The sequence below is a fragment of the Leuciscus leuciscus genome (genome assembly GCF_965113295.1).
Source record: "Leuciscus leuciscus genome assembly, chromosome: 13".
In the NCBI taxonomy this organism is placed as follows: Eukaryota; Metazoa; Chordata; class Actinopteri; order Cypriniformes; family Leuciscidae; genus Leuciscus; species Leuciscus leuciscus.
Genome location: NC_138737.1, coordinates 27,178,736 through 27,205,294, shown reverse-complemented (window position 1 = coordinate 27,205,294; position 26,559 = coordinate 27,178,736). Strand labels below are relative to the sequence as shown.

The following is a 26,559-nucleotide window of genomic DNA, read 5'->3' as shown; positions in this document are numbered from 1 at the left end:
AGTCTCACATAAGGTCTCAGAGCCAGAAGTTTGATGATCATCTCAATAGTAAACAGCAGAGTGAAGATCATGTTCAGGATGTCCATCACAGAGTTGAAGAGTTTGGACTGCTCATAGTGCTGTGGGGTCACAGTGACGTAATCTCATTAGTGGACTAGACTACACATGATTGGCTGCATTTTTATGCAGAACCTCTCCAAAAGAACTTTACACTGATATGAGATATATTGTAGGATCAATTCGTTTTTCCGATTCTGATAATAAAAATATATAGCATTTCAAATTGAAACATGTGTTGGCAGTTCTGACCTAATTGTTAGAGAGCCAGACTAGTAACACCTCTCTAACCATTAGGCCACAACTGCCAACACATGTGATGTGTTGACTAACATACTAAAGCACATGCAAAGTTGTTGAATTTTAACTGTATTGTGTTATTTAATATTACATTTAAAGTTATTGTGTTATTTAATATTACATTTAAAGTTGCCAGATTGCGGAACCACTTGTGGGTTTGAGTCTCAATACTGGAAATGACTGAGGTCTGAAATGACTGCCCTTGAGCAAGGCACCTAACACGGTTTGCAGTGTGTGTGTGTTCACTACTCACTACTCCTAATTTGTGTGCACTAACTTGGATGGGCTAAATGCAGAGGACAAATTCCTAGTATGGGTTACCATACTTGGCCTTCACGTAATGTCACTTTCACTTTCACTGTCACATATACTTCTTTAAAGCACGACAAAAGAATATTAAAACAATGATTTAAAGTAAATCTCTTCATTTGACATTATTAGAATTTTCACTTTTTTATAAGTGTACTTAAGTGTGTTAAGAAACAGTCAAGAAAGTGTACTCTCTTTAAGTACAATTAAGTGGCCTTTTATTTCATAAATATTATATTATCTGCAAGTAAAGTTTTTTTTAAAGTATACTTTCAAGATTAAAAGTACACTACAAGTGGACATTCAATACAATTAGCACTCTTCTTATTCACAAGGGATATTTACAGTACAACAAGCTGTATATAAAAACAATAAACATCTATCGAATACCTCTAGTAAACGTGTGTGTGTGTGTACCTGTACAGCCAGTGCGAGCGTGTTGAGCAGAATGAGCACAAACATGATGTACTCAAACTGAGAGGAATTGATGACCCTCCAAAATTTGAGTTGAGAAGGGTTTTTGGGTATGTAAATCTTTATTGGCTGAGCTTTCAATGCGTAATACACACATTGTCGCTGTGAGCAAAAGAGACATACCATGAGAGACACCATTAGACAACAAGAACAACACAAGGAAGCCAATAAAATAAAATAAACTGAGTAGACTAAAAATATAACTTAGCATCACCTAATTAATATCCAGTAAGATGGTCTTGAATCCAGACTTACCTGATTTTTGTTTAGTTCGCAGTTTTTGAACTCAGCCTCTCCTTGTTCACGGAAGGTGATGATGACAAAACCCACAAAGATGTTCATCATGAAGAAGGCGATGATGATGATGTAGATGACGAAGAAGAAGGAAATCTCCACACGGTAGTTATAGATGGGTCCTCTGTTCTCTGCATTAGCATCAATGGCTTTGTACAACAGCCTGCAAAATGCCAAAAAATAAAAAAGACAATTAAAGTTTGGAGGATTCAAAATCATTGCTATTTTGTTAAACGTTTTCCTCACTCACTGTGGCCAGCCCTCAAACGTAGAGACGGTGAATAGTGCAAGCATGCCCATCAGCACATTGTCGAAGTTAAAGTCGTTGTTCTCCCAAACTCTCTCCCTCACCATTGGATGGTTCATATCACCATCTTTGAACACCACAAAAGTGCCCCTGAAAAAAGAAAAAAAATCACACACACAAGTCTCAGAAAACAACCTAGTGAGTCATTGTAAGGGCAAATAAAACAACTACTTTATGGCTAAACAACATACTTGCACTCTTCAGGAGTATGTTTTGCCTCATCAGTGCATCTGTAGAACCGGCCCTGCAATAGGTATTACATTAATGTTAACCAAAATGAATACTGATTTCACTATTGAACTATAGGGCTGCTGATTAACATTAACTAGTAGGCTGCACATAATGTCAACCTAAAAGGAAAATTGTTTCAGGAACGAACCAAGTTATTACATTTTGATGAAAGACAGACTGACTGAAACTCTTTTCTTAGGAACTGATCAATCCTGGAACATGCATTAAGAAGGTCCTAAATGTCCATTTTAATTCTATGTTGGTTTTAAGTACCTTGAAAAGCTGCACACCAATACAAGCGAACATAAACTGGAGGAGAGTGGTGACGATGAGGATGTTGCCAATAGTACGGATGGCCACGAACACACACTGAATCACGCTCTGAAGACAAATGGACAACAATCATTGAAAGTTATGAATGAACATAACTGGAAATAATTAAAGGACAAGTTCGGTATTTTACACTTAAAGCCCTGTTTACAGATCGTATCTGATGAAATAGAACGGTTAAGATTAAAATTTGGACACATGCTGCTGTCCCAAGAATTTTAGGTTTATTTCGCCCCCCCCCCACCATGGTTGTCTATGTGCACTGGAAGATTCCGTCCTAAAAACACATTAAACTTTCGTTTACAAAGACATGAAACTCACCGAGTGGTCAGGGGTGTTCACTGATATGTTCACTCAAAAATCGCTGAAAAAGATGCATTCCAACAGGTTTTATCGTAGTTTTTGTCCAACTCCATTGACTTAATAGGACGTGCTGTGAGACCGCAGCACCTTTACGGTATTACTCCGCCGCTTCTTCTTCTGCTTCTTCTGTGTATTCAATGAAATGCACGTGGTTTGCTTGCAATTGGCAAAGGTGCATTATCGCCACCAACTGGGCTGGAGTGTCTATTATTCAAGCTCTCAACGGAAGAATCACGGGTGTGACGCGTTTGGCAAAATAGGTCCACAAAAGCTAAATAAACCTAAAATTCTCGGGACAGGAGCATGTGTCCAAATTTTTATCTTAACCGTTCTATTTCATCAGATACGATCTGTAAACAGGGCTTTAAGTGTAAAATACCGAACTTGTCCTTTAACATCATGGCATTTAGGGCTGTATGATATTGAAAAAAACTGACATTGTGATTTTTTTTTAAAACTGCAATACTGCAATATGAAAAAATACAAGAATTTTCACCAGATGACTTGAATAGCTCTATTTGGAATGAATGAATTATTCTAGAATGATTTGGCCTATTTTGTAGGGAAGCAAAAAAAAAAAGAAAAAAAAAAAGAATAAAAAGCTGGTAAATGACTTTTACTCTTTTTTTGAGTGTGAACTATCCATGGGTGCGTTTCCCAAAAGCATTGTTAGCCAACTATGGTTGCAACGTCCGTCGTTATCAGCATAGTTCAGTCGGTGTTTCCTGAAACATTCGCAAACAGCATCGCAAAGTTGTGTGGTTGGAACGACAGCTGTGGTTAGAAGCATAGTTTCTTGTTTGCATGACATGTGGACTTAATAAATCCTTATCTTGAGCAAAATAAGCAAGCTGCATTCAGTACAATCAGTATCTTTTATTTAGAATACATACAAATGTCATTTACGTCTTTTAGTTTGTCAATAGATTTAAAGCACCGTTTATTAATAGTGCGCATGTGCAAACGTGCTCTACAACGTAAGAACGAGCCTATGATTGAATCTGGAAATAAAGCAAATAACTGAGAAAAATATTAGATAGTCCTCAGATGCCATGTCTGTAATTTATAGCAAAACATCTAGCATTAATTCGATCTCAAACAGATTCATTAAAAGAAGGTATTACTCCACCACCTGCATGACATCATTAACCAACATGGTTGAACTACCATTTTGTGACAATACGGTTTCAGGAAACAGTCGTGACTAGCTAGTTGATTTGTTCAACGATGCAACGTACTATGGTAGTAAAGCAGCGAGTTACGTCGTTGTACGGGTAACGCACCCCTGAACGATTTGGGCAAATCTTGGTTATATAAATGACAATAAATCAAACCTCTTTCAATAACAATAAATTAAAAAGAGTTCTAATTTTTTTAATTATTGTTATGATTTTTATTGTGGTTATGACTAAATAACAATATTAAACAAAATAGGAAAAATATATTGTAATACTGCTATTATACTGTATTTTGTAGTACTATTGTAAAATTACAACACTGATATTTACATCTTAATTTCTTCATTTTTTAAATGTTAACCCATCAGGATTTTGTTTTTAATAAATGCTCAGTATTTCAGAGAAATGCATAGCACTGTGCTTATTTACATGCGTGCAGCTCATGAAATAGTGTATCTGCATCACAGAGCAGCATGTTAAATTGAGAAACATTGTAAAACTGTACCTTGAGTCCCTTTGCCCTGTTGATAGCTCGAAGAGGCCTGAGCACTCGCAATACTCTGAGAATCTTTACCACAGAAATGGCACTCGAACTAAGTGCAGAAACGAATGAATGAATGAATGCATGCATGCATGCATGAATGCATGAATGCATGAATGAATGAATGAATGAATGAATGAATGAATGAATGAATGAATGAATGAATGAATGAATGAATGAAAGAAAGAAAGAAAGAAAGAAAGAAAACTTACTGCAAGAAGAAAGAGATGAGGGACACACTGACGACCAGAAGGTCAAGAAGGTTAAAGGCATTTCTGCAGAAGGACCCTTGATGAAGGAAAGCTCCATACACAGTCATCTGAGCAACACACAGTCACACATTGTCATTAATGTATACACTCAAAATGAAGGTTCACCAGAATGTTCGAACAAATGCTCACTATTAAGCATCTGATGATTTTGCACATGGCCAACCCTTTGTCAGAGCTCAAACCCACAGAGGGCTACAGACAGTCCTGGGTAGTAACTGATAACATGTAATCTGGATCAGATTACAAAAATACAAGTACTTGTAATTGGATTATATAACGTTTTAAAATTCTCATAATCAGACTACAGTTAAATTTTACAGACAGACTACAGACATATTCATTGATTCTCCCCAAATCTTCTTTTTTATCTTTTCAATTTTCCTTTAAAAAAAACATCACTTATACATGTTCGTAAAGTCTTCTCGATTTGTGGAATTGCACACACCAACCACTAGTTAAGTGAGAGGCAATAGCACTTGACCACTAAATTTACAGAAATCATTAAAATTTTAAGGAGTGTTTTCTCAATATTGCATATCCAATCAACTGCTGATGAACACATTTTAATTATTATTTGAATTAACACAACCATTTATTACTATGTCCTTAGAAGGATTTGTCTTTCAAACACATTTATCTCATTTCATATGTACATGTAATGCAGTTATTCCAAAACGTTTTAGTCAGCTAAACCTCTTTTGAACTAATATATTTAATAATTAGGTCAATAATTGAACAACACATTCGCATATTCACGGTTCTTTAATGTCAATTAATGGCCAAAACATGCAGGTACACAACTAAAATATTTGATCTTTTTTAGTATGTGTTGATTTGTTTCTATTTGTTTTCATTAATTATTATTTTTTCAAGAACTCACTAACCCCCTGCAGTTCCTTCCCAAACCACAGTTTGGGAAGCCTTGACTTAAAATGTAATGCCCTTCATATTGTAGAATATATTTTCTTTTTCTTTATATTTTTATATCAAAATGGTATCAATAAAATTGTCCAATTCAAATCAATATGATAAATGAGTTGGGTCAAAAGCAATATAAAAGTAATCAAAAAGAAGTCTGAATACTTTACCTAATTTTATGTAATGAAACAGATTACGTTACTAACTGCAATTTTCAAAGTGTAATTTGCAATCTGTAACAGACTACAATTTGTAAATAAACCCAGCACTGGCTACAGATGTATCCCACTACAATACATATAGAATAGATCAAAATCGGTTTGGAGCAAGAGAGATTTTAACTCTGCACTGGATGATCAATAGTTTACCTTCAACATGATCTCAATAGTGAAGACGGTGGTAAAGACATAATCAGCATAGCCCAGCATCTATCATAGGACATAAAGACAGCAATCAAGAGTACAGTCATTGTCTTTGGTACCAGGGTCAATCTCATGAGTCCAGGTCATATTTCACCTCAAAATAAAAAAAAAAGAACTTATACTTTGCTTATACACTGCTTTTTTGCTTGCTTAGTTGGGGACATTTAATATTCAGCAATATTATTAATTGAGTGCACAAACACTATTGGATGAGAACTGAACTGGAAGATGACATCACTGTTTTCTCCAGAGCTGCTTTATAGCTGAATTGAACTCATGTCATAACTGATTAACTGATTTCAACTGAAAAATTACTATTTACTATTGTCTTTAGAGCTGATTTACAACATGATAACATCTAAATTTATTCAAGTCAATTTTATTCAATTTTATTCAATTTTATTCAATTTTATTCAAGTTTATTCAAGTTTATTCAAGATTTCAACTTTTTACAGTGTAGAAAAAAACGATTTAAGGACCATTAATGAATCAAATATATATTTAAAAGTAAAATTGTAAACATACATATGATAGTATTTGCAGAACTAAATTTACTTTATGTTGATTTTAAGGGGCGGGGGGGGGGGGGGGGGGGGGGTAAAAAGCATTGTTTTACAGCTTTAAAAATGAAATTATTTTGTATTAAAGTAATACATGGGAATAATAAATGTTACAAACATAATGTCACAATGAAAATAAAAATCACTTTTTATGTAAAACATTGGCTGTGGGTGAAATATTAAAGTCTTCAAGGGATTTAGCCATTTTATTCATCTCCATTGGACACAAGGGATGGTGTTTGGGAATCATGGGTACCACAGTGCACTTGAGAAATGCCATCTAGCAGGGACATGATATCTATTACTATTTTAAGACTATCAAATGCTAATTTGCTGGGCCAGTTAGTGTGCCTGACGATTTCATTTTAAAATGGTATACAGTATTAATAATTTGCCTCACTTAGGGAATGTGAGCAATGGAAAAAAAAGTGAAAGATCTGCACACAGACTGGCCCTCAAGCGTTCTGGGTCTTATCCTCTATTCTAGACACTAGAACTTACAACATTCCTGACAGAATGAGTTTTGATTGGGTCTTCAGCGGCCAATGAAAAACTACTCAGTATGATGAAGACGAGGATGATGTTGGTGAAGTAATGATGATGAATGAGGTTGTGGCAGGCAACTCTGAGACTAAGTGAACATTGGCAAGGTTAATTTTAGGTCGGAGATCAGAAAAATTATAATTATTAGCAACCATCATTTGTGCTACTTTAAATTTTTTTTTTTACGTACCAGTTTTTCTTTCCAAGGATGAAAAAGGAACTTCCATCAGGAATAGGTACAATTTTCTCCTTGGGTTGAAAACTTTCGACTTTCATGGGAGTGCCTATACCTTTGGAGAAAATTAAGATTTAAAAAAATGTCATGAAATAAATTCACATACATTTATAATCAATGTGACTATAAAGTTTTGGACTGGACAGTATTTACCCTCAAGCCCTTCAATTGTTCTAAACTCCTCATTTTCTTCCCAATCGTCCATTTCATTCTGAGCAAAGAAAACAAAAATGAAGAAAAAGATAACAAGAGAATGATCATAGAAACTTGCTTAATAAATGCTTTGATAAAATGCACAATTAATCACTGCACATTATATAAAGTCATATTTTATATTTATCAATATGTAATAACTTTGATATAATAATACTTTGACCATATTTATCAAGATGTGATAACATGTGATAAAAACATTAATATTAACCAATAATATCTTAGACTGTTTTTCACAACCCAATCAAATAATGATGGGTAAAAAAATAAAAAATAAAATCCCACCCCACATTATCAATTGCTGATTTTCTGTTATAATTCTATAAATTACATTACATAAGTTAAATGTGTCTCAAATGCCTTTAAAAGAGAATGTGAGAGAGCAGGGTTCTTACACCAGCGTCTTCCTCTCTTTCTTCATCATCTTCCCATTCGTCATCCTCTTCTTTTTTCTCTCTATAAAACAGAACAACCGAATTGAGTTCTATGTCTATGAGTGCACAACAATAACAATATGTGAGTGTTGCCTACTCTTGTTTCTTTTTGCCACCGTCTCCGGCTAAGTTGTCCACAGCGATAGCCAAGAAGACATTCAGCAAGATGTCTGGTAGACAAAGTAAGTCAAGGACCAGAAACAAGACTCCAGGTATAAGAATAGCCATATGGACAGGCTAATGGATATGAAAATATGGAGCTTATAAATAGAATGCACTTTGATATATTGAAAGGATACAGTTACCACAGACGAAAAGAATGACAAAGTAAATACAGACAATCATATTGGGAAACATTGGTCCACCATACGCCATGATGCCATCATACATGACAGAATTCCAGTCCTCCCCTGTTAGGATCTATTTAAGAAAGAGTTCTTAGTCTACACCTCCCAGTTCTGTACACATTTGTAAGTGAACTGATTGTATTCAGAATCTTATAATTTGCATATGTTCCAGTTAAAGGGATAGTTCACCCAAAAATGAAAATTCTGTCATCATTTACTCAGCCTTTCCAAACCTGTATGACATTCTTTCGTCTGCTGAACACAAAAGAAGATATTTTGAAGAATGTCAGTAACCAAACACTTGATGGGCTCCATTGACTTCAATCGTTCCATCGAACAACTTAAGGGTGAGTAAATGATGACAGAATTTTCATTTTTGGGTGAACTATCCCTTTAAGATGTACTGTAAATAACCACCATAAAGCTATTGCTAATAAAACAATCATTGTTTTGGGAGTAGGATGACAAAAAAACGTTTTAAAGGGGTCAAGCAACTTTATTCTATTTGAAGATATACATAGGCCTATATTCCCTTGTGAAAAAGAAGTGTCCTTAAAATCACCCTGAAATCAAAATGACCAATTCTTATTTTTTATGGAATATTGAATTTTTTATCAGTGAACATCATTGTTTTTTATTATTATTCATGTGCCCTCTTAATATTTAATCAAAGTAACTCTTGCAGCAACATCTCTTCTCTTCTCTGATGACGTGTTTACTGGCATGAGGGAAGGACATTCTATCACTTTGTAATCGACCTCTGTTTATTACTTTTCAGCCCTTGGTGTGTGTATTGTGCTTTGTTATTGTTTTTTATTTGGTTCTGTTCCTTAAACCTGTAAAGCGACATTGGGTGTTGGAAAGGCGCTATGTAAATGAAAATTATTATTATTATTAGGCTACTCACATGAGATCGCAGCAATAGCAAGCTACAACGATCCAATCAATTCCCAAAGGACAAAATCAAGTCCCGCCCAACATTTTTTCTTGTTTGAGAAGCTGTCACATTAGGGAAGAAAAGACTATCGCAACTTCTGTTCCATGCCAACTTTAATTGTACTGAATGTGCAATTTGCATAATCGCCAATTATGTTTAATATAAATTTAAACTATAATACATTTTAATTTAAAATGCAATTAACATGCAATTAAGTGCTCAAACAATTCCATTCATTCCACACTTAGGGAAAACAATTCCGCCATTGACAGGAAAAAACTAGTTTAAAGTCAGTGGCGCGTTGCGCATGTTATACATTTTAAGGGCGCATGCTTGGCCATAATCAATGTAGCGTGTGCACAACGCTCAAACACTTTGATTCTCTCATCTACACAGAAGCAGCAGTTTTCATTTTTGCAAATCATACATTATTATAATAGATAGATAGATAGATAGATAGATAGATAGATAGATAGATAGATAGATAGATAGATAGATAGATAGATAGATAGATAGATAGATAGATAGATAGATAGATAGATAGATAGATAGATAGATAGATACAATTTATTATAAAAGCATAAATCTAGCTTACACATTTACCCAAATTATTATACGCCTGTTTAACCGAAGCTAATTTGGGTGTGTTTCTCCATCCCCAATGTCACTTCTCTCTCTTTTACGGCCGTGCCGAGAGTGTTGCTCTACTCGGCTGTGAAGCGCGCCTGGCAAATCCGCCGTTACAATAGCAATCCGCCATGGAAAAAGTGCGTCTGCTCTTAAAGGGAATGTGAGATGTCGCTCTGATTGGTTTATTTCACATTACGCCCAAACCACACCTATGAATAATGAAGCTACTTCAGACCAACCCATTTTAGATTTGCGTCGGGCGCAAGAGTAATTTATCCCGCCGGTATAATAGCAACAGCGCCCAAGACCCGCCCACAAAGTTACTTGCGTTTTGCGCTTGATACTTGCGTTTTAGATCGTTAAAATAGGGCCCTTAGTGTCACACCTAAGTATATTTTTTTCCGTAATAATTTTTTCCGTAATAAGTACTCATTTTAAAAGTATGCTAAAGTGTCCTTCTTTTTAACAAGGGATACCTTTATTTTTCACAGCTTTTAGGAGTTTAGGTGATGATTAGTATATGTACTTTGCAAACACTGTAAAAAAAAAAAAAAAAACAGTGCAAATTTAAGCTTAGTAACCTGGAAACAGGTGAGCAGGGCAGATGGAAAAGTGTCAAAGGTGCTTCTTTTCATTTGAGTTTCATCAAAGTTGAACTTTCCACCAAAGAGCTGCATGCCCAGGAGAGCGAAGATGATGAGGAAGAGGAAGAGCAGCAGCAGAAGGGAGCAAATGGCTTTCATTGAATTCAGCAAAGAGGCCACCAGGTCTGAGAGGGCAGCCCAGTGTCTGAAGAGAGACATTCAGCATGTTCAATGAATCTTGAAAATCAGCATGACTCTTATCAAAGACTATATACAAAGACATTATGAATGGGAGAAACTACAATGCGCAATATAGCGGAATACGTCCCGCCTTCTAAATAAAAGAGCTAATTGCTGATTGGTAAAGACATTGTCACTGCAGCTGCTGTTAGAAGCTCAGTTTCAGTTTCTTCTTAGCACATGCACATTGGCTGATCTAGCCTGAAAAATATGCTTTTTTTGGGACAGAATGTGTCAGATTTTGTTGCTAATTTGTAATATGTTATTTAATTGTGAGCTCGGCAAGAAGTTTTTGAGATTTCAGGATTCCCCCATTCAAATAGACTGGTCTTGGATGCCCAGAATAGATTCCCGGAAACGTTGCAAATATGACCGCAGAGTGAACAGATTTTCCAGTAACACTTTACAATAAGGTTCATTAGTTAACATTAGTTAATGTTTTAACTAAAATGAACTAACAATGAGCAATACATTTGTTACAGTATTAATTAATCTTTGTTAATATTAGTTAATAAAAATCCAGCTGTTCATTGTTTGTTCTTATTTGTTCATGGCGCATTAACTAATGTTAACAAATACAACCGTTGATTTTAATAATGTATTAGTAAATGTTGAAATTAATATTAACTTAGATTAATAAATGCTGTAGAAGTATTGTTCATTCTTAGTTCATGTTAACTAAGGTAGATAACTAATGTTAACTAATGAACATTATTGTAAAAGTGTTACCGATTTTCCTTTAAAGGGACTTTTCTCTTATTGAGTCTTATTGATTATTTTAATGAGTTTGCTTTTCTTTCTAAAATCTCAAATTAATTACAGGGTTATTATATTGTTATTTATAGACATAAAAAAAAACACTAATAAAAATGAAACAAACACACAACAAAATGACTAAAACTTTAACTAAAATGAAAATATAAAAAATAATTCAAAATAGTAATAAATACTATAACAGTATCTAAATGACTCAAACTGACACTGTTGCCCTCATAACCTCATTTGAATTCAAATTATATAGCCAAGTCATTAATACTATTAATACTACACTGTTCCACATTGAATCTCAAAGAGCTGGAAACACTTATGAGCTAAATCACCTTGTGACTTTGAAGATACGGATCAGACGGACGCAGCGCAGCACAGAGATTCCGATGGGCGGGATTAGTTCCATCTCCACCAGCACCGTCTCCAGGATTCCACCACACACCACGAAACAATCAAAACGATTAAAGAGTGCCATGAAGTAGATCTGAAAGCCGAAGCTGTAGAGTTTCATCAGCATCTCCAGTGTAAACAGAGCCAGAAGGATCTTATTTGCTCGTTCTGGGACATTAAAGAGACCGTATTTAAGACAGGGTCAAATCATCTCATTAAAGGCAAACTTTGGCAACACTTCAGTCACACAAACCCTGTATATCAGTGAGCCACTTGGGCTGCCCGTAGTGTTCAGAGGCGCTGGCGGCAGTGTTGAGGAACACCAGCAGTAGCACCAGCCAGTAGAAATTGGTGGATTTGACAGCCACACGGCAGTTCTTCCTAATGACCACATTCAAGTGGTACAGCTGCTCACTGAGAAAGAGAAGAGTCAGTAGCAAATATAAGTAGAGATTCAATTTGAAACTTTAAAAAAAGATGTAAAATCTGTCACTTTAAAATGATTCCTTAGAAAGGTAGAGTAAAATTATTTTGGGCTTCTGGTAAACGTTACTCAACAAATAAACACTTACAAAAAACTTATAGCCATCAGTCGTGCCCTAAGGAAAATAAAAGAGTTTAGGTTAATGAAATCTCTGGTATTTAATCATTTAGTATATATGAAACAACAATATTAATGTTGTACTTACATTATAGATGAACAGCAACCACCATCATCATCCATGAATGCTTCAAACTCAGAGTCTGAATCTGATTCTGTATAAAAGAAAAAGGACTGAAAGTGTACTTCAAAAATGATAAGTGTCAAGATAAAATGTCTTAATTTATCTTAATACACACAAATCTAAGTGACACTTCAGTATACCTCCATCTTCACTGTGTTTGTACCAGCCATATTTCTTCATCATTTTTTTCTTAGCCACCACAGCACCTGCCATTTACACCACAATAAAGAAAAGAAAAAAGTTCTTCATTGAGTGAAAAACAAACAAACACATATGGATTCACTCAGCACTACACTGCTTCTTAACACATTTTAGTACTTTTTAAATACACATTTAAATACTTTTAACAGAAATTACATTAGAGTACATTCTAGTTTACAAAATAAATGCTTGTCATTACAAATAATTAGCATATTTTAATAGAAGCAATTATAATTAATGTAGAAAATTACATTTAAAGATGTAGTTAATTTATGTCCTACTTAAGCGGGTCCAAAAAAAACACTCTAAAGTTTCACTGGATATAATTGTTAATTGTAATTAACATGCAATTATGTGTCTGAAAATATTCAATTCAGTTTACACTTCTTTTAAAGTATATTGTTTCCATGTATAAGTAGCCAACTCTTTAAATGTACAGTATGTTCTTCTTTTTCACAAGTGTGGGCATTTTCTCATCAATCATGTGACATTCTGTCATCTTCATTAGGCAAAACTGTTCATTTTATTAATAATCATTTATGCACTGACTGCACTGCCTACTGTATATTTTTCCAGTGTGATCATAATGTGAAAGGAACGCAAAAAAAAAGCTTATATTACGTTTATTTCCATCCTCATCCATGTCCTCTGCTTCAATGAGCCAGTCCATGTAGCCGATCATGTCCTCCTCCATCTGTTGTTTCTCCTGGGCCATCTGCAGTTCACCACGACACACAGCCTTCTCTCTCTCTTTAGAGAACTCACTGTGATGTGCAAGAGACACATGCAATGTAAACCTTTACAAGATGCCCAACAAATGTCATCACAAGACCTCCATATCCTAACAGTATGTATCTGCCCATTCAATTTAATTTGCAATGGGGGGCAGAGCTGAAGGTATAACACGAAATCGTTATTTTCAAAACTATTTACCATACTAGTATTATAAACACACATATATGATTTAAAAGGCTTATAAGGGACCAGGGCTTGAGTCACTCACCCGCTCAAAACACCCAACACGAGATTGAGGACAAAGAAAGACCCAAAAATGACCAGAGACACAAAATAAACCCAAGGCAGCTCAAACCCGATGGAATCATTCATCTGAGTGAAACATTACAGAAGAGAGAGAAAATACAGACGTTATATAAAGTTGCTCATGAGCTGTCAAGTGTTTTTTGAGTGGCATAGATTGGATATAACTTTAAACAGACAAGGTAGCACTTTATTTTACATTTCTTTTCCCCATGTACATACTATGTACTTATTATAGTAATTACAATAAATGAATAATAACTTACCTGAACCTACCCCTAAACCTAACCATTACTTTCTTGGGTATGTACACTGTAAAGTACACGTAAGTACATATGCTGTAAAATAAAGTGCAACCAGGTTAGTACGTGATTATATCCAGTGTCGTTATCGTTACCCAAAACTATCACATTAGTCATATGTTAACACATATGTATATATGTCTTGAGGCTATAAACAGTTTGTTTTTAATTAAAAAACTGAGAGAGGAGTTGAAATTATTTTCTGTAATAAATATTTACAGATTTTGCATTATTGAGCTGTTTTTTAAATTGTATAAAAAAACATCGCTTAAACTCAAATAGCTCAAATAATCATCTATTTTCATTAACATTCCAATAAAGTATGCTATTCGTGTAAAATTAGTAACTTTAGCTAAATATAAAGATCAAAAATCAAGAGTGAAAAAGATGGGGAGAGGTCTTACCCAGTAGAGCACATCAGTCCAGCCCTCCATTGTAATGCATTGGAACACAGTGAGCATAGCGAAGAAGATATTGTCAAAGTTGGTGATGCCTCCATTGGGTCCCTCCCATCCTCCCTGACACACTGTGTTATTCCCCACGCAGAAGCGACCGTTACCGGCAAAAGCACATGGTGTAGGATCATCGTCCACCATTAGCTCTTTTCACATGAAAATAAACAAAAATTCGTAGGGTTTAAAATGATTTATAGTCAACAAACAACCAATTTAACTCTTTCCCCATCATTGACAGAATTTTACATCATTTATGATACAACTGTCACATGCCTGTCCTGTCTCGTGTAGCACATATGGTGTTTGTGTTCCTGTCTCTGTTTTGACCCCACCCTCCTTGTTATCTCATTATTGGTTTCATTTGTCCCACCTGTTGTTCCCTCATTATCTGCCTGATTTGTCCCTTTTATAAGTTCCTTTGTGTTTTCAGTCTTTGTCGGATCGTTGTATTGTCTTATGTTTCCTGTTCCCTGTTATCTTCAGTAAGTTCATGTTCTGGTTTTGTTTTGTATTTACTAGTTATGTTTTCCCCCTCGTGGGTTTTGTTTCATTCATGATTTCATTCGCGATCGGGAGAGAATTGCCAGGGAGGTAGTCCCAGTTCTGGTGGTCCCGAGTCCGGTGGTCCCAGTTCCGGTGGTCAGAGTGCCGGTGGTCCCAGTTCCGGTGGTCCAGAGTCCGGTGGCTCCAAGACACAGGAGGAGGAGAAAGGCTCCCTCCGTAACTGTTCCGGTGGTCCCAGTTCCGGTGGTCCCAGTTCCGGTGGTCCCAGTTCCAGTGGTCCCTGTTCCGGTGGTCCCGAGTCCGGTGGTCCCGAGTCCGGTGGTCCCGAGTCCGGTGATCCCGAGTCCGGTGGCTCCAAGACACAGGAGGAAGAGAAAGGTTCCCTCCGTAACTGTTCCGGTGATCCCAGTTCCGGTGATCCCAGTTCCGGTGATCCCAGTTCCGGTGGTCCCTGTTCCGGTGGTCCCGAGTCCGGTGGCTCCTAACACGGAGACCATCCCGGAGGTGACTGGCGTCCCTGACGCACCGCCCAGGCGTCTTGCTCTGCCCGCGCCGCCTAGGCGTCTTGCTCTGCCCGCGCCGCCCAGGCGTCATGCTCTGCTGGCCCCGCCCGAGCTGCTCGCACTGCCTGCACGACCCCAGCCAGAGACTGTTCACGTCACGTCTGCCCAGCCAGAGACTGTACACGTCACGTCTGCCCAGCCAGAGACTGTACACGTCACGTCTGCCCAGCCAGAGACTGTTCAGGTCACGTCTGCCCAGCCAGAGACTGTTCAGGTCACGTCTGCCCAGCCAGAGACTGTTCACGTCACGTCTGCCGAGCCTGTGTCTTCGGACAAGATGGCCGCCACAGAGACTGTTCACGTCACGTCTGCCGAGCCTGTATCTTCGGACAAGTTGGCCGACGCCAAGCCTTTTCACATCACGTCTGCCGAGCCTGTGTCTTCGGACAAGATGGCCGCCGCCGAGCCGGTGTCTGTTCCTGAGCCGGTGATGTCTGTTCCTGAGCCGGTGGTGTCTGTTCCTGAGCCGGTGGTGTCTGTTCCTGAGCCGCCCGAGGGGTCGTCTCCGCCCTGGCCGCCCGAGGGGTCGTCTCCGCCCTGGCCGCCCGAGGGGTCGTCTCCGCCCTGGCCGCCCGAGGGGTCGTCTCCGCCCTGGCCGCCCGAGGGGTCCGTCTCCGCCCTGGCCGCCCGAGGGGTCGTCTCCGCCCTGGCCGCCCGAGGGGTCGTCTCCGCCGTGGCCGCCCGAGGGGTCGTCTCCGCCGTGGCCGCCCGAGGGGTCGTCTCCGCCGTGGCCGCCCGAGGGGTCGTCTCCGCCGTGGCCGCCCGAGGGGTCGTCTCCGTCGTGTCTGCCGGACTGTCTGCCCCGCCCTGGTCTGTCCCTCCCTGGTCTGTCCCTCCCGTCCCTCCCTGATCTGTTCCTCCCGTCCCTAGTGGAGCGTCTGGTAGCCGCTCCTTAAGGAGGGGGTAATGTCACATGCCTGTCCTGTCTCGTGTAGCACATGTGGTGTTTGTGTTCCTGTCTCTGTTTTGACCCCACCCTCCTTGTTATCTCATTATTGGTTTAATTTGTCCCACCTGTTGTTCCCTCATTATCTGCCTGATTTGTCCCTTTTATAAGTTCCTTTGTGTTTGCAGTCTTTGTCGGATCGTTGTATTGTCTTATGTTTCCTGTTCTTGTTCCTTCAGTAAGTTCATGTTCTGGTTTTGTTTTGTATTTACTAGTTATGTTTTCCCCCTCGTGGGTTTTGTTTTGTGTTTGTTTTTCTTTTTGTAATTAAACTATCATTCTCCTGCACTCGAGTCCTCGCACCTTTTTGTATTATATTCAGCCGTGACAACAACGCTTCCCCGCCATCGGCAGAAATTTCTGGCAATCCATGTTTTCACTGTTAAGCCGGGCACACTGTACAATTTATAATAGTCCTTTACTATTAGTAAATAGTTGCTTGTCAGGATGTACGAACATGATCCCCGCTAGAAGCCATGTCACACTGTAGGATCATTAATGTCAGTCTGTACAGCAGTCAAGATGTGTTAAAAACGAACGCACACAAAAAGATCGTCCGCAGTTTTACAATAGAAATGGTGACTAGCAAACAAAAACAATCTTTAGAGTTAATTTTGATAATGGTACACTGGAAAAAGAAAACGAAGAGGTGTTTGTGGAGCAAGTGGTTGTTTGTTGTTGTCTCACTATTTGCGTCATCAGGTTCTGTTTTTGGTTGTTGTAGGAAAAGCCACACAGCAGGACTGTGCCTCAAAACTATTGACACTTCGGAAAATTTTAATTGGCTGTCGGCTGTCGGAGAACATGTCAATGATCAATGATCAAAATGATCAAAGACTACCGATTTTGGCCAAGGATCAGAGGAATCTTTAAGGATTCACAAAATTTTGCTACCAAATCATGGCTAAATTGTACAGCATGCACCCGGCTTTATACGATAGGGGGCGATACTACACACCTTCTGAAATAGTAAAGAATCTTTGGACCCAAAAAACAAGCAAAGAAGAAGCGGAAACAAACGACAGAAGCATTGATTACGCACATGTAAGCTAACACAACCATCAAACAGCATATAAATAAAAAATGCCTAAAATTACAGAATGAAATGTCGATAGGACTGTGCAAACTTTGGGGGTGTTAATGGACTTGATCTGCTTGATCTATGTTTTGACAACATGACAACAACATGATTTTCCCAGCTTTTTGTTCAAAATGCTGCTTTTTTATGAAACATACCCAATACCCATTCAAGTGTTGATAAAGTATGCATGAAGCTAGAATAAAATGTTTTATTTCGTTTTTTTTTTAATAGCAGTGGCTCTGTTCTTTCTTTTGAAATATTGTATGTTCAGATACTGTATTCATGCAACAATATATTCTGGGGGCCATGAAAGTTAATCAAAAATAGCAACTTTTAAAAAAAAATGTATGCTGGTGGGGACAGAGTTAAACATGCAAACGGAGTGGCATTGCAGCCAGCTTTGTAAGAGCTTGTGCTTGCATTTCTCACCTGTCCCTACATAGTAGCAGGTCTTGTGCATTCTGCCTATGAAGAGCTCCAGCCCAATGATGGCATAAATGATGATGACAAACATGACCAGCAGACCGATGTGGAGCAGAGGCACCATGGCCTTCATGATGGAGTTCAAGACAATCTGCAGACCTGCACACATCACAGCCTGAATCACAACACTGTATACATCGGAATTATACAGTATACACCGTATACGTATTTTCTATCTGCAGACCTGCACACATCACAGCCTGAATCACAACACTGTATACATCGGAATTATACAGTATACACCGTATACGTATTTTCTACTCAAAACTACGGAAGAAAGCATGCACACACTTACTCGGCACACCAGAAACCAGGCGCAGGGGTCGCAGTACTCTGAAAGCTCTCAGGGCTTTGACATCAAGACCACCTGGTTTGCCTGCTCCGTGATGTGCCTCTCCTGGTTTGTGCTCTCCCATTTCAGCTATCACACTGAAAAGACTGCAAATGGAACACACAAACCTGGTGTTGACCTCTTTTGCTGTTGACTCTACTGTCATAAGTAGGTTTATGTAGCCAAACTTGGTCTTCAATAAACCAAGAAAGAAAGAAAGAAAGAAAGAAAGAAAGAAAGAAAGAAAGAAAGAAAGAAAGAAAGAAAGAAAGAAAGAAAGAAAGAAAGAAAGAAAGAAAGAAAGAAAGAAAGAAAGAAAGAAAGAAAGAAAGAAAGAAAGAAAGAAAGAAAGAAAGAAAGAAAGAAAGCATGTTCAACTTGAAAACCACACATACCCTACAATGACAATGACAAAATCCAGCAAGTTCCACCCACTGCGGATGTAGGCGCTAGGATGCATGACCAGACCGTATGCGAGAATCTTTGTGAATGTTTCGATGGTGAAAATGACCAGAAACACATACTCCACTTGTTCCTAGGAAGAATTGAGGAAGTAAGTCGAAGTGATGCACTATCTACACACACACAAAATTCAAAAGTTTGTAAGATTTTAAAAAAAATATTCAGCAAGGACGCATTAAATTGATCAGAAGTCTAAATTTCTGTGCAATAAATGCGGTTCAAATGTTTTGTTTCCACAAAAATATTGAGCAGCAAAAATCCAATATTTTTGAGATATGTTCATATGTCCAAGTAAATTTTAAATGGCACTATAAAAATGTGTCTGTCATAATTAAGTTGATTGATATTTAAATATACAAGCTTTATGATTGAGAAGCAATTTGGTCTACACACACACACACACACACACACACACACACACACACACACACACACACACACGCACACACTCTCCCTTTCACCTGATTCCCCCTATAGCACACATTGCTGAGCTCATTAGCTTTCTGCCCTCTTGACCTACTCAGTAAGAAGCTAAAGCTAAATGCTACCACACATTAATACCAGCTAGTCATCCATTTGCTGACTCAACAGACATCAGTACAAAGTCTTAGCTAACCTGAAAATGACATTATGAGCAAACTGTAAGAGGTCTATATAGAGGTTATAGTGCAAGTGTATTCACTTAAATCCAGATGGATGGTGTTGTGTAAGAAAAAGAAAAGACAGAAAAAAGAGAAAAAGAGAAGCATGGGGAGGTGAATCTATTAAATAAAGCACTAACGGTTTGTTGCAATCATTAATATCAGTCAGAGAGTATATCACGTGTCTTCTGTAAGGGCAGCGAGCGAGCTGCCATAGATAGAGAACAGATGGTCAATACTCTTATCCTGTTTGGTATTCAGAGCTGTCAGTCAAACTTCAAGCCTAATGCAATTATAGTGTTGCACCGAACACTAGGAGCTCTGAAGAACTGTACATTTCCTTCTATTGGATGTATTCAATTTAACATGCAGATCATTAAAAAAAAACTCTCAGCCAGGGGCCGAATGCACAAACCTTTCAAGTACTTTCCATTAACACTGTGTCCTAACCTGGTGCAATGCGAAAAGTCTAACTGAATGCGAAACCACTGGAAACGTGCAGTTTATGTAGCGCAAGATTTTATACCAATGAGATTTCACAATGGAATGGACTAACCAGCATGAAGTCGCAGTAGTAGAATTAAAGTGTTCGACAAAATGTCCTGTCAATAGTCATAATTAATGCTTTAGTGTGAAAGTTAGAATATGCTCAAATGGCAGAATCTACATACACACAAAACATTACATATAAAACAGTGTTTTCCATGTCATTCCCTATTAAGAGAATAAGATTATATATATATATATATATATATATATATATATATATGTACACACACACACAGACATATATACATATATATACATACATACATATATATATATATATATATATATATATAGAGAGAGAGAGAGAGAGAGAGAGAGAGAGAGAGAGAGAGAGAGAGAGAGCATTTTGTAGATCAAAATGTATTAAATAGGGCTGGGAATCTTTAAGCACCTCACGATCCCATTCCGATTCCAAAAATTTGTTAACAACTTGAATATCTTAAAATCTTTTGTTTTTTTTATTGTAATTATAAGCACTTTTTAAAATAATTACAAATTAACTTATATTAAACCAATTGTATGTTAAGAATTTTAAATATGTGTACTAACATAGCTTCAAAACATTAAAGCAAGTAGTAAATAATAAGGAGGAACAAATAAACACATTAAAGGCAATAAATATAGAGTGCTTTCAGTATTTAAGAGTATATCTGAACGTTTTCCATTCAAGAGCTGAGGAATATTTCTTTCTCAGCTTTACTGTTGTTCGATTATTACTGATGACATCATAGACAGCGGGAGATCTAATAAACAGCATTTACACTAATGAACAGATCTAAATACGATATGTGATTTGTTCTGTCTGTTTCCCTTAATCCCTTACATTCATTTTGTGTCATAAAAGCATGAGATGCAAGTACATTTAAACACTTACAAGGGGTTGCACACAGTATATAAATATATAAGGGGACTCTTGCTTATTATTTATGGATGGCTTAAGCTGCACACCATGCAGGTGGTCAATTACAATGACTAAAACGTTGAATGTGCTTGGATGGAGCACAAAGTAATATTACGTGGTTTGATTTATTTTGGGTGGTGGAATCAGTTTTCATTTACTGAGTGAATGGCATAGTAGACTCACCAGATTGTGGTTGGTGGCATTGGAATCATCTTCAGGAAATGGTTTGGACACACCAAGGGCAACACAATGCAAAGATGGCCAGTAAAATGAATATATCAAAGGGCTTAAAGGTCTAAGGTCAAGGAAACAATCATCTTGAAAACATACAAAAGAAAAGAATGCACAAGGACTGCACACACACACACATTGGGCAAAAGGATATTTCCACTCCACTAGGGCCAGTGCTGCCATGCGTATAGGATTGCTGAGAGTGAGGCAGCACAGAGCTCTAGGAGCACGCAGGGCCGATTTGTTAGCTTGCGTGTGCTTCTTGGCTCCTCCAGCTCTCTTTTGCCCTGCAGAACCTATTGAGTTGAGTGTGTCTGTCTTGCTGGGGTCAGACCCGGCCAAGCCGGCCCCATCTGAAGTAAAGGGTTTTCTTATTAAATCTATGCCTGTGACAAATTATCTGCATCTACTATAAATATTAAAATATAAGTTCACTTTGAGAGAATCAAAATTGAGAGAATCAAAATTCCAATAAAAATGGTCACTCCAAATCCGTTTGACCTTGAACAATGAAAAAAAATCCATGTTTTTTGGGGTTTTTTTGCAAAGTGAAAGTGAATGGGTTTTACAGCTGACAAGCAACAGACCAGCACATTATTCTAAAAATTATCCTTTTGTGTTCATACAGTTTTGGAAAAACTTGAGAGTTAATGATGAATATAGCAAGCTAAACTATAAAGAAATTAAGAGCAAATGTAAATTAACATCCAGTGAAATGAATGCGATCAGTTTCTAATGTCTATGATCTGAAAAATCTTTTTTAATGTTTTATAAACATTTGCTTTTGAAAATAGTCTTCTGACAGCCTCTCCGAAATCAGTAACTTGCATTTAAGTTGACCTGCATCTAGAGCTACTCATATGAGTGTTATATTTGACATTTCCTACTCAGCAGAGACTTATAAAACTGTTTAAAGCAAAGAAAGAGGCCAGATGTGGCTAATACCGAAGTACACTTAAGAAGCCTTATAAGGGATCGGGCAGAAGTGACCTAGTTCTAAGAGAAAAGAATAGCTAGTATTTGACTCTACCTTTCTACCTATCTATCTATCTTTATGTTGCAGGAACTGCAAGGTTGTGAAATGCAAAAAGCAAACATGCAATTAAAAATGTTTTATTTTACGAAATGGTCTCACTTTTTTTATCTTAAAATCTTTGTTAAAAAAAATAAAAAATTAAATGGTCAATAACTCGTTTATTATTTTAATGGCTGCTGACAAATGTCAGTTATGCATATGTCTTTCTGCAAGAGAGTTGACCAGGTGATAGCCTATCACTCACCTTTCTGTGTCACATCCATGTCCACGACTTCAGCACAGTCTGCTGCTTATTCCAACGAATTTACATTAAATAACACCTCACTACACCTTTCATATCTATTGATAATATTTATCGGGCTGAACCGCGTCGCGAGCAGTTAGCGGAACAAGTGTCGCGCGCAGGTGAAATGGCTCACGCGCGCTGCCTTACAAATAAGGAACTCCAAAGATCTAATTTAAAAGACGGGTCAACAGACCAAAGCATTTTCGTAAATATATTTACATTAATTGAAAACACGTGGATAGTTTAATATGTAGGCTAGGCTATCAATCATAAAGGAAAACAAATGTATAAATCTATCCTCGTGTGACCGCAGGTCTTGGGTGTAGTAGCCTAAGCCGTGAATGCTGGATTAACTCATGTGAGCCGGTTAACGCCGAGGATGATTGTGCTGAAACCTTTTAAAGGGGAGGAGACACGAGGGAAATTCTGGATACCTTGAATCGTGTTAAATAAATATGTTTAAAGTTGTTTCGATACATTTTTTTATTTTATTTTTAAATCAGAGAACACAATCATAAAAATAATCCGTTGTTAAAGTCCGTTATTACTTACTTATTTAGTTGCAATGGGTGGCGCTCACATGAATATTCATGAGCATACCTTATCGTGGGCGTGGACAACTAAGTAGGCTATTGATTTTTCTTAGTCTTGTCTTACGTAGCCTATTATTTAGAAGAGTAATAAAGTAGAACGAAGAAGCTTAAACTACCTTTATAATGGTTCACATTTTGTAAATAATTCATGGTTTGTGTAACACATGTTTCTGATTAGTCTGAGTTTACCTGAATGATTGCAAACCCAAAGTTATCTGCATATTATAAAAATGATAATAAATTATATAGGCTAATGGCTCAAGACTAAGAACTTGGAGTTGCATGTGCTTTGAATGTTGCTGACTGTACACCCAACTGAAAATCATATTGATACACAACCCACATAACTTCATAATCAAAGGCTTTCATAAATGTTATTTAAGGTTCTTTTGCAACAGTTGTTTTCTACGGTGGCCCAGTAGTGCACAACACAATGCAATTTAAAAAGGAAACATAAGCATCACAACAAAATTAATCCACAACACAACGGAAATAAGCCACAACGCAATAAAATAAAGCCACAACACAACGAAATAAAGCCACAACACAACGGGAATAAGCCACAACACTACGGAAATAAGCCACAAGCCCACAACACAACGAAATAAAGCCGCAACACAACGAAATAAAGCCGCAACACAATGGAAATGCTCCCGACCACTAGAGGGCTCTCGGACCGCTGTAAAGTTAGTTTTCTATGCCACTGTTCTATAGAGTCAGCAGTCTAAAAATATATCATCACCAAGATTAGTTTTAACATTATGTAGCTAACCATTGTATATCGACATTTATTAATTCAAAATCACCTACTTGCATTATAGCTGCATATTTATCCTTTAGAATGCTTTGATGCGCTACCACAGCGCATGGTGGAATTGCCAGACATTCCCTTATGGATCATGCTCTGTGGAGTGGGTCAAAGCATTCTCGAGTATAAATACACAGCTATAATTCATGTAGGTGATTTTGAATGTTTTATGTCGATATACAATAGTTACATACTGTTAAAACGAATCGTGGTACTGATCTTAAGACTGCCTATAGTCTATCTATTCTAGACTATAGAACAATGGCAAGGAAAACTAACTTTATAGCGCTCCGAGAGCCCTCTAGTGGTCGGGAGCATTTCCCTTGTGTTGCGGCTTTATTTTGTTGCGTTGTGGCTTATTTCCGTTGTGTTGTGGCTTATTTCCAATGTGTTGTGGCTTATTTCCAATGTGTTGTGGCTTATTTATGTTGTGTTGTGGCTTATTTCCGTTGTGTTGTGGCTTATTTATGTTGTGTTGTGGCTTTATTTCATTGCGTTGTGGCTTATTTCCGTTGTGTTGTGGCTTTATTTCGTTGTGTTGGGGCTTATTTCCATTGTGTTGGGGCTTATTTCCATTGTGTTGTGGCTCATTTCCGTTATGTTGTGGCTTAATTTCGATGTGTTGTGAACTCATGTTTGCTTTTTAAATTTCGTTGTGTTGTGCACTACTGGGCCACCGTAGTTTTTTGTATAGCAATGCTTTATAATGTTGGTCAAATGGGCTTTATGCACTGCTACACTACTTCCTGAACTTCAGCCAGCTCTTTGTTTCCTGTCTGTCATTATTGGACAAACTGATTAATCCAGGTGTGCCTGACCTCAGTAACAATAATCAGACACACCTGGATTAATCAGTTTGTCCAATAATGACAGACAGGAAACAAAGAGCTGGCTGAAGTTCAGGAAGTAGTGTAGCTGTGCATAAAGCCCATTAAAGGGATAGTTCACCCAAAAATGAAAATTAGCCCATGATTTACTCACCCTGAAGCCATCCTAGGTGTATATGACATTCTTCTTTCAGACGAATACAATCGGAGTTATCTAAAAAAAATTCCTGGCTCTTCCAAGATTTATAATGGGAGTCAATGGGTAACGTTATATCTTTTTGGAAGTCCATCAAAGTGCATCCATCCGTGATAAGTGCTCGAAACGGCTCTGGGGGGTTAATAAAGGCCTTCTGAAGTGAAGTGATGCGTTTGTGTAAGAAAAATATCCATATTTAAAAATATATAGACTCAAATAACTAGCTTCCGGCAGACGGCCATACGCAAGTCGACTTGAGCCAAAAGAGTAACCCTCGAACTTGACGCACAATGTAATGATGAACGCGGTTGCCCAGCCGTTTGTTTGAACCGCGAGAGGCGTCAAAGCTTACGCTACTCCTACGTCATACATCGTCAAGTGTTACTCTTTTGGCGTAGGTCGACTTGCTTGTCGACTGCCGGAAGCTATATAAAGTTTTAAAACAATTATTTTTTCTTACACGAATGCATCGCTTCACTTCATAGGACCTTTATTAACCCCCCTGGTCCCTAATCTGGGTCGTAATATAAATTGGGGGTTCTATCGGGATGGCACTGGACTGCCTTTGTTTAATAATAATAATAATTCATTACATTTATATAGCGCTTTTCTCTGCACTCAAAGCGCTTTACAGAAGGGGGGATCTCCTCAACCACCACCAATGTGCAGCATCCACTTGGATGATGTGACGGCAGCCATATTGCGCCAGAACGCCCACCACACACCAGCTTACTGGTGGAGAGGAGACAGTGATGAAGCCAATCAGTATATGAGGATGATTAGGAGGCCATGATGGACAAAGGCCACTGGGCAAATTTGGCCAGGATGCCGGGGTTAAACCCCTACTCTTTCGAAAGACATCCTGGGATTTTTAATGACCACAGAGAGTCAGGATCCGAAGGACGGTGCTCTTTGACAGTATAGTGTCCCCATCACTATACTGGGGCATTAGGACCCACACAGACCACAGGGTGAGCGCCCCCTGCTGGCCTCACTAACACCTCTTCCAGCAGCAACCTGGTTTTCTCAGGAGGTGTTTGCAATGCATTGCTACTTTTGCCTCTTTTTTTTTTTTTTTGTAGCATGCTTTGGTAACTATGCTTTTGATGCAATGCTATACTTTTGTTTTTTGTAGCTTCTGTGTAAACTTTAAAGGCTTAAAGTTGGCCCATACAAGATCTTTACATGGGATTTGGAATGCCTCAAACCTGGGGAGAAACTTGAAAGTTAAGATGCAGTTAATATGCACGTTCATAGGATTTCTTATACTGTAGTTCATTGACATGTTGTTGCTGACTGTACTCTGTTAAATATTCTGTAGGCATTCAGTTCTACCTTGCAAGTCTGTAATCATTCTTCTTGACCACAGGTCATCAATGCGTACATGATCTGCCTTGTCAAAAATTATGCAGGCAGGGCATTTATCCTGGATTCATATCAAGCTACAAATATTTGGAACAGGAAGGCCAGTTCAATGAACTGATGCCACAATGCCATGTAAGTAATTTTCATGTTCTCAGATT

At 37.9% G+C, this 26,559-nt stretch overlaps 1 protein-coding gene across 1 annotated transcript in view; it reads right to left on the bottom strand.

Annotated features, from left to right (window-relative positions):
• The window catches only part of cacna1fa (calcium channel, voltage-dependent, L type, alpha 1F subunit a), a 39,053-nt gene extending 16,099 nt beyond the window's left edge, over positions 1–22,954 (bottom strand). The window contains 31 exon segments of the mRNA XM_082187811.1: positions 9–119; positions 1,084–1,242; positions 1,396–1,597; positions 1,685–1,831; positions 1,933–1,985; positions 2,246–2,353; positions 4,349–4,436; positions 4,597–4,703; positions 5,943–6,002; positions 7,058–7,187; positions 7,290–7,389; positions 7,488–7,545; positions 7,943–8,003; positions 8,079–8,151; positions 8,281–8,401; positions 10,477–10,684; positions 11,820–12,045; positions 12,131–12,291; positions 12,450–12,476; positions 12,567–12,633; positions 12,743–12,808; positions 13,425–13,567; positions 13,807–13,910; positions 14,548–14,744; positions 18,122–18,274; positions 18,471–18,613; positions 18,902–19,041; positions 21,243–21,309; positions 21,311–21,345; positions 21,444–21,643; positions 22,571–22,954. Coding sequence (XP_082043937.1) covers positions 9–119; positions 1,084–1,242; positions 1,396–1,597; positions 1,685–1,831; positions 1,933–1,985; positions 2,246–2,353; positions 4,349–4,436; positions 4,597–4,703; positions 5,943–6,002; positions 7,058–7,187; positions 7,290–7,389; positions 7,488–7,545; positions 7,943–8,003; positions 8,079–8,151; positions 8,281–8,401; positions 10,477–10,684; positions 11,820–12,045; positions 12,131–12,291; positions 12,450–12,476; positions 12,567–12,633; positions 12,743–12,808; positions 13,425–13,567; positions 13,807–13,910; positions 14,548–14,744; positions 18,122–18,274; positions 18,471–18,613; positions 18,902–19,041; positions 21,243–21,309; positions 21,311–21,345; positions 21,444–21,643; positions 22,571–22,589 — 3,534 coding nt within the window. The 5' untranslated portion in view covers positions 22,590–22,954.
• Positions 22,955–26,559: the final 3,605 nt, after the last annotated feature.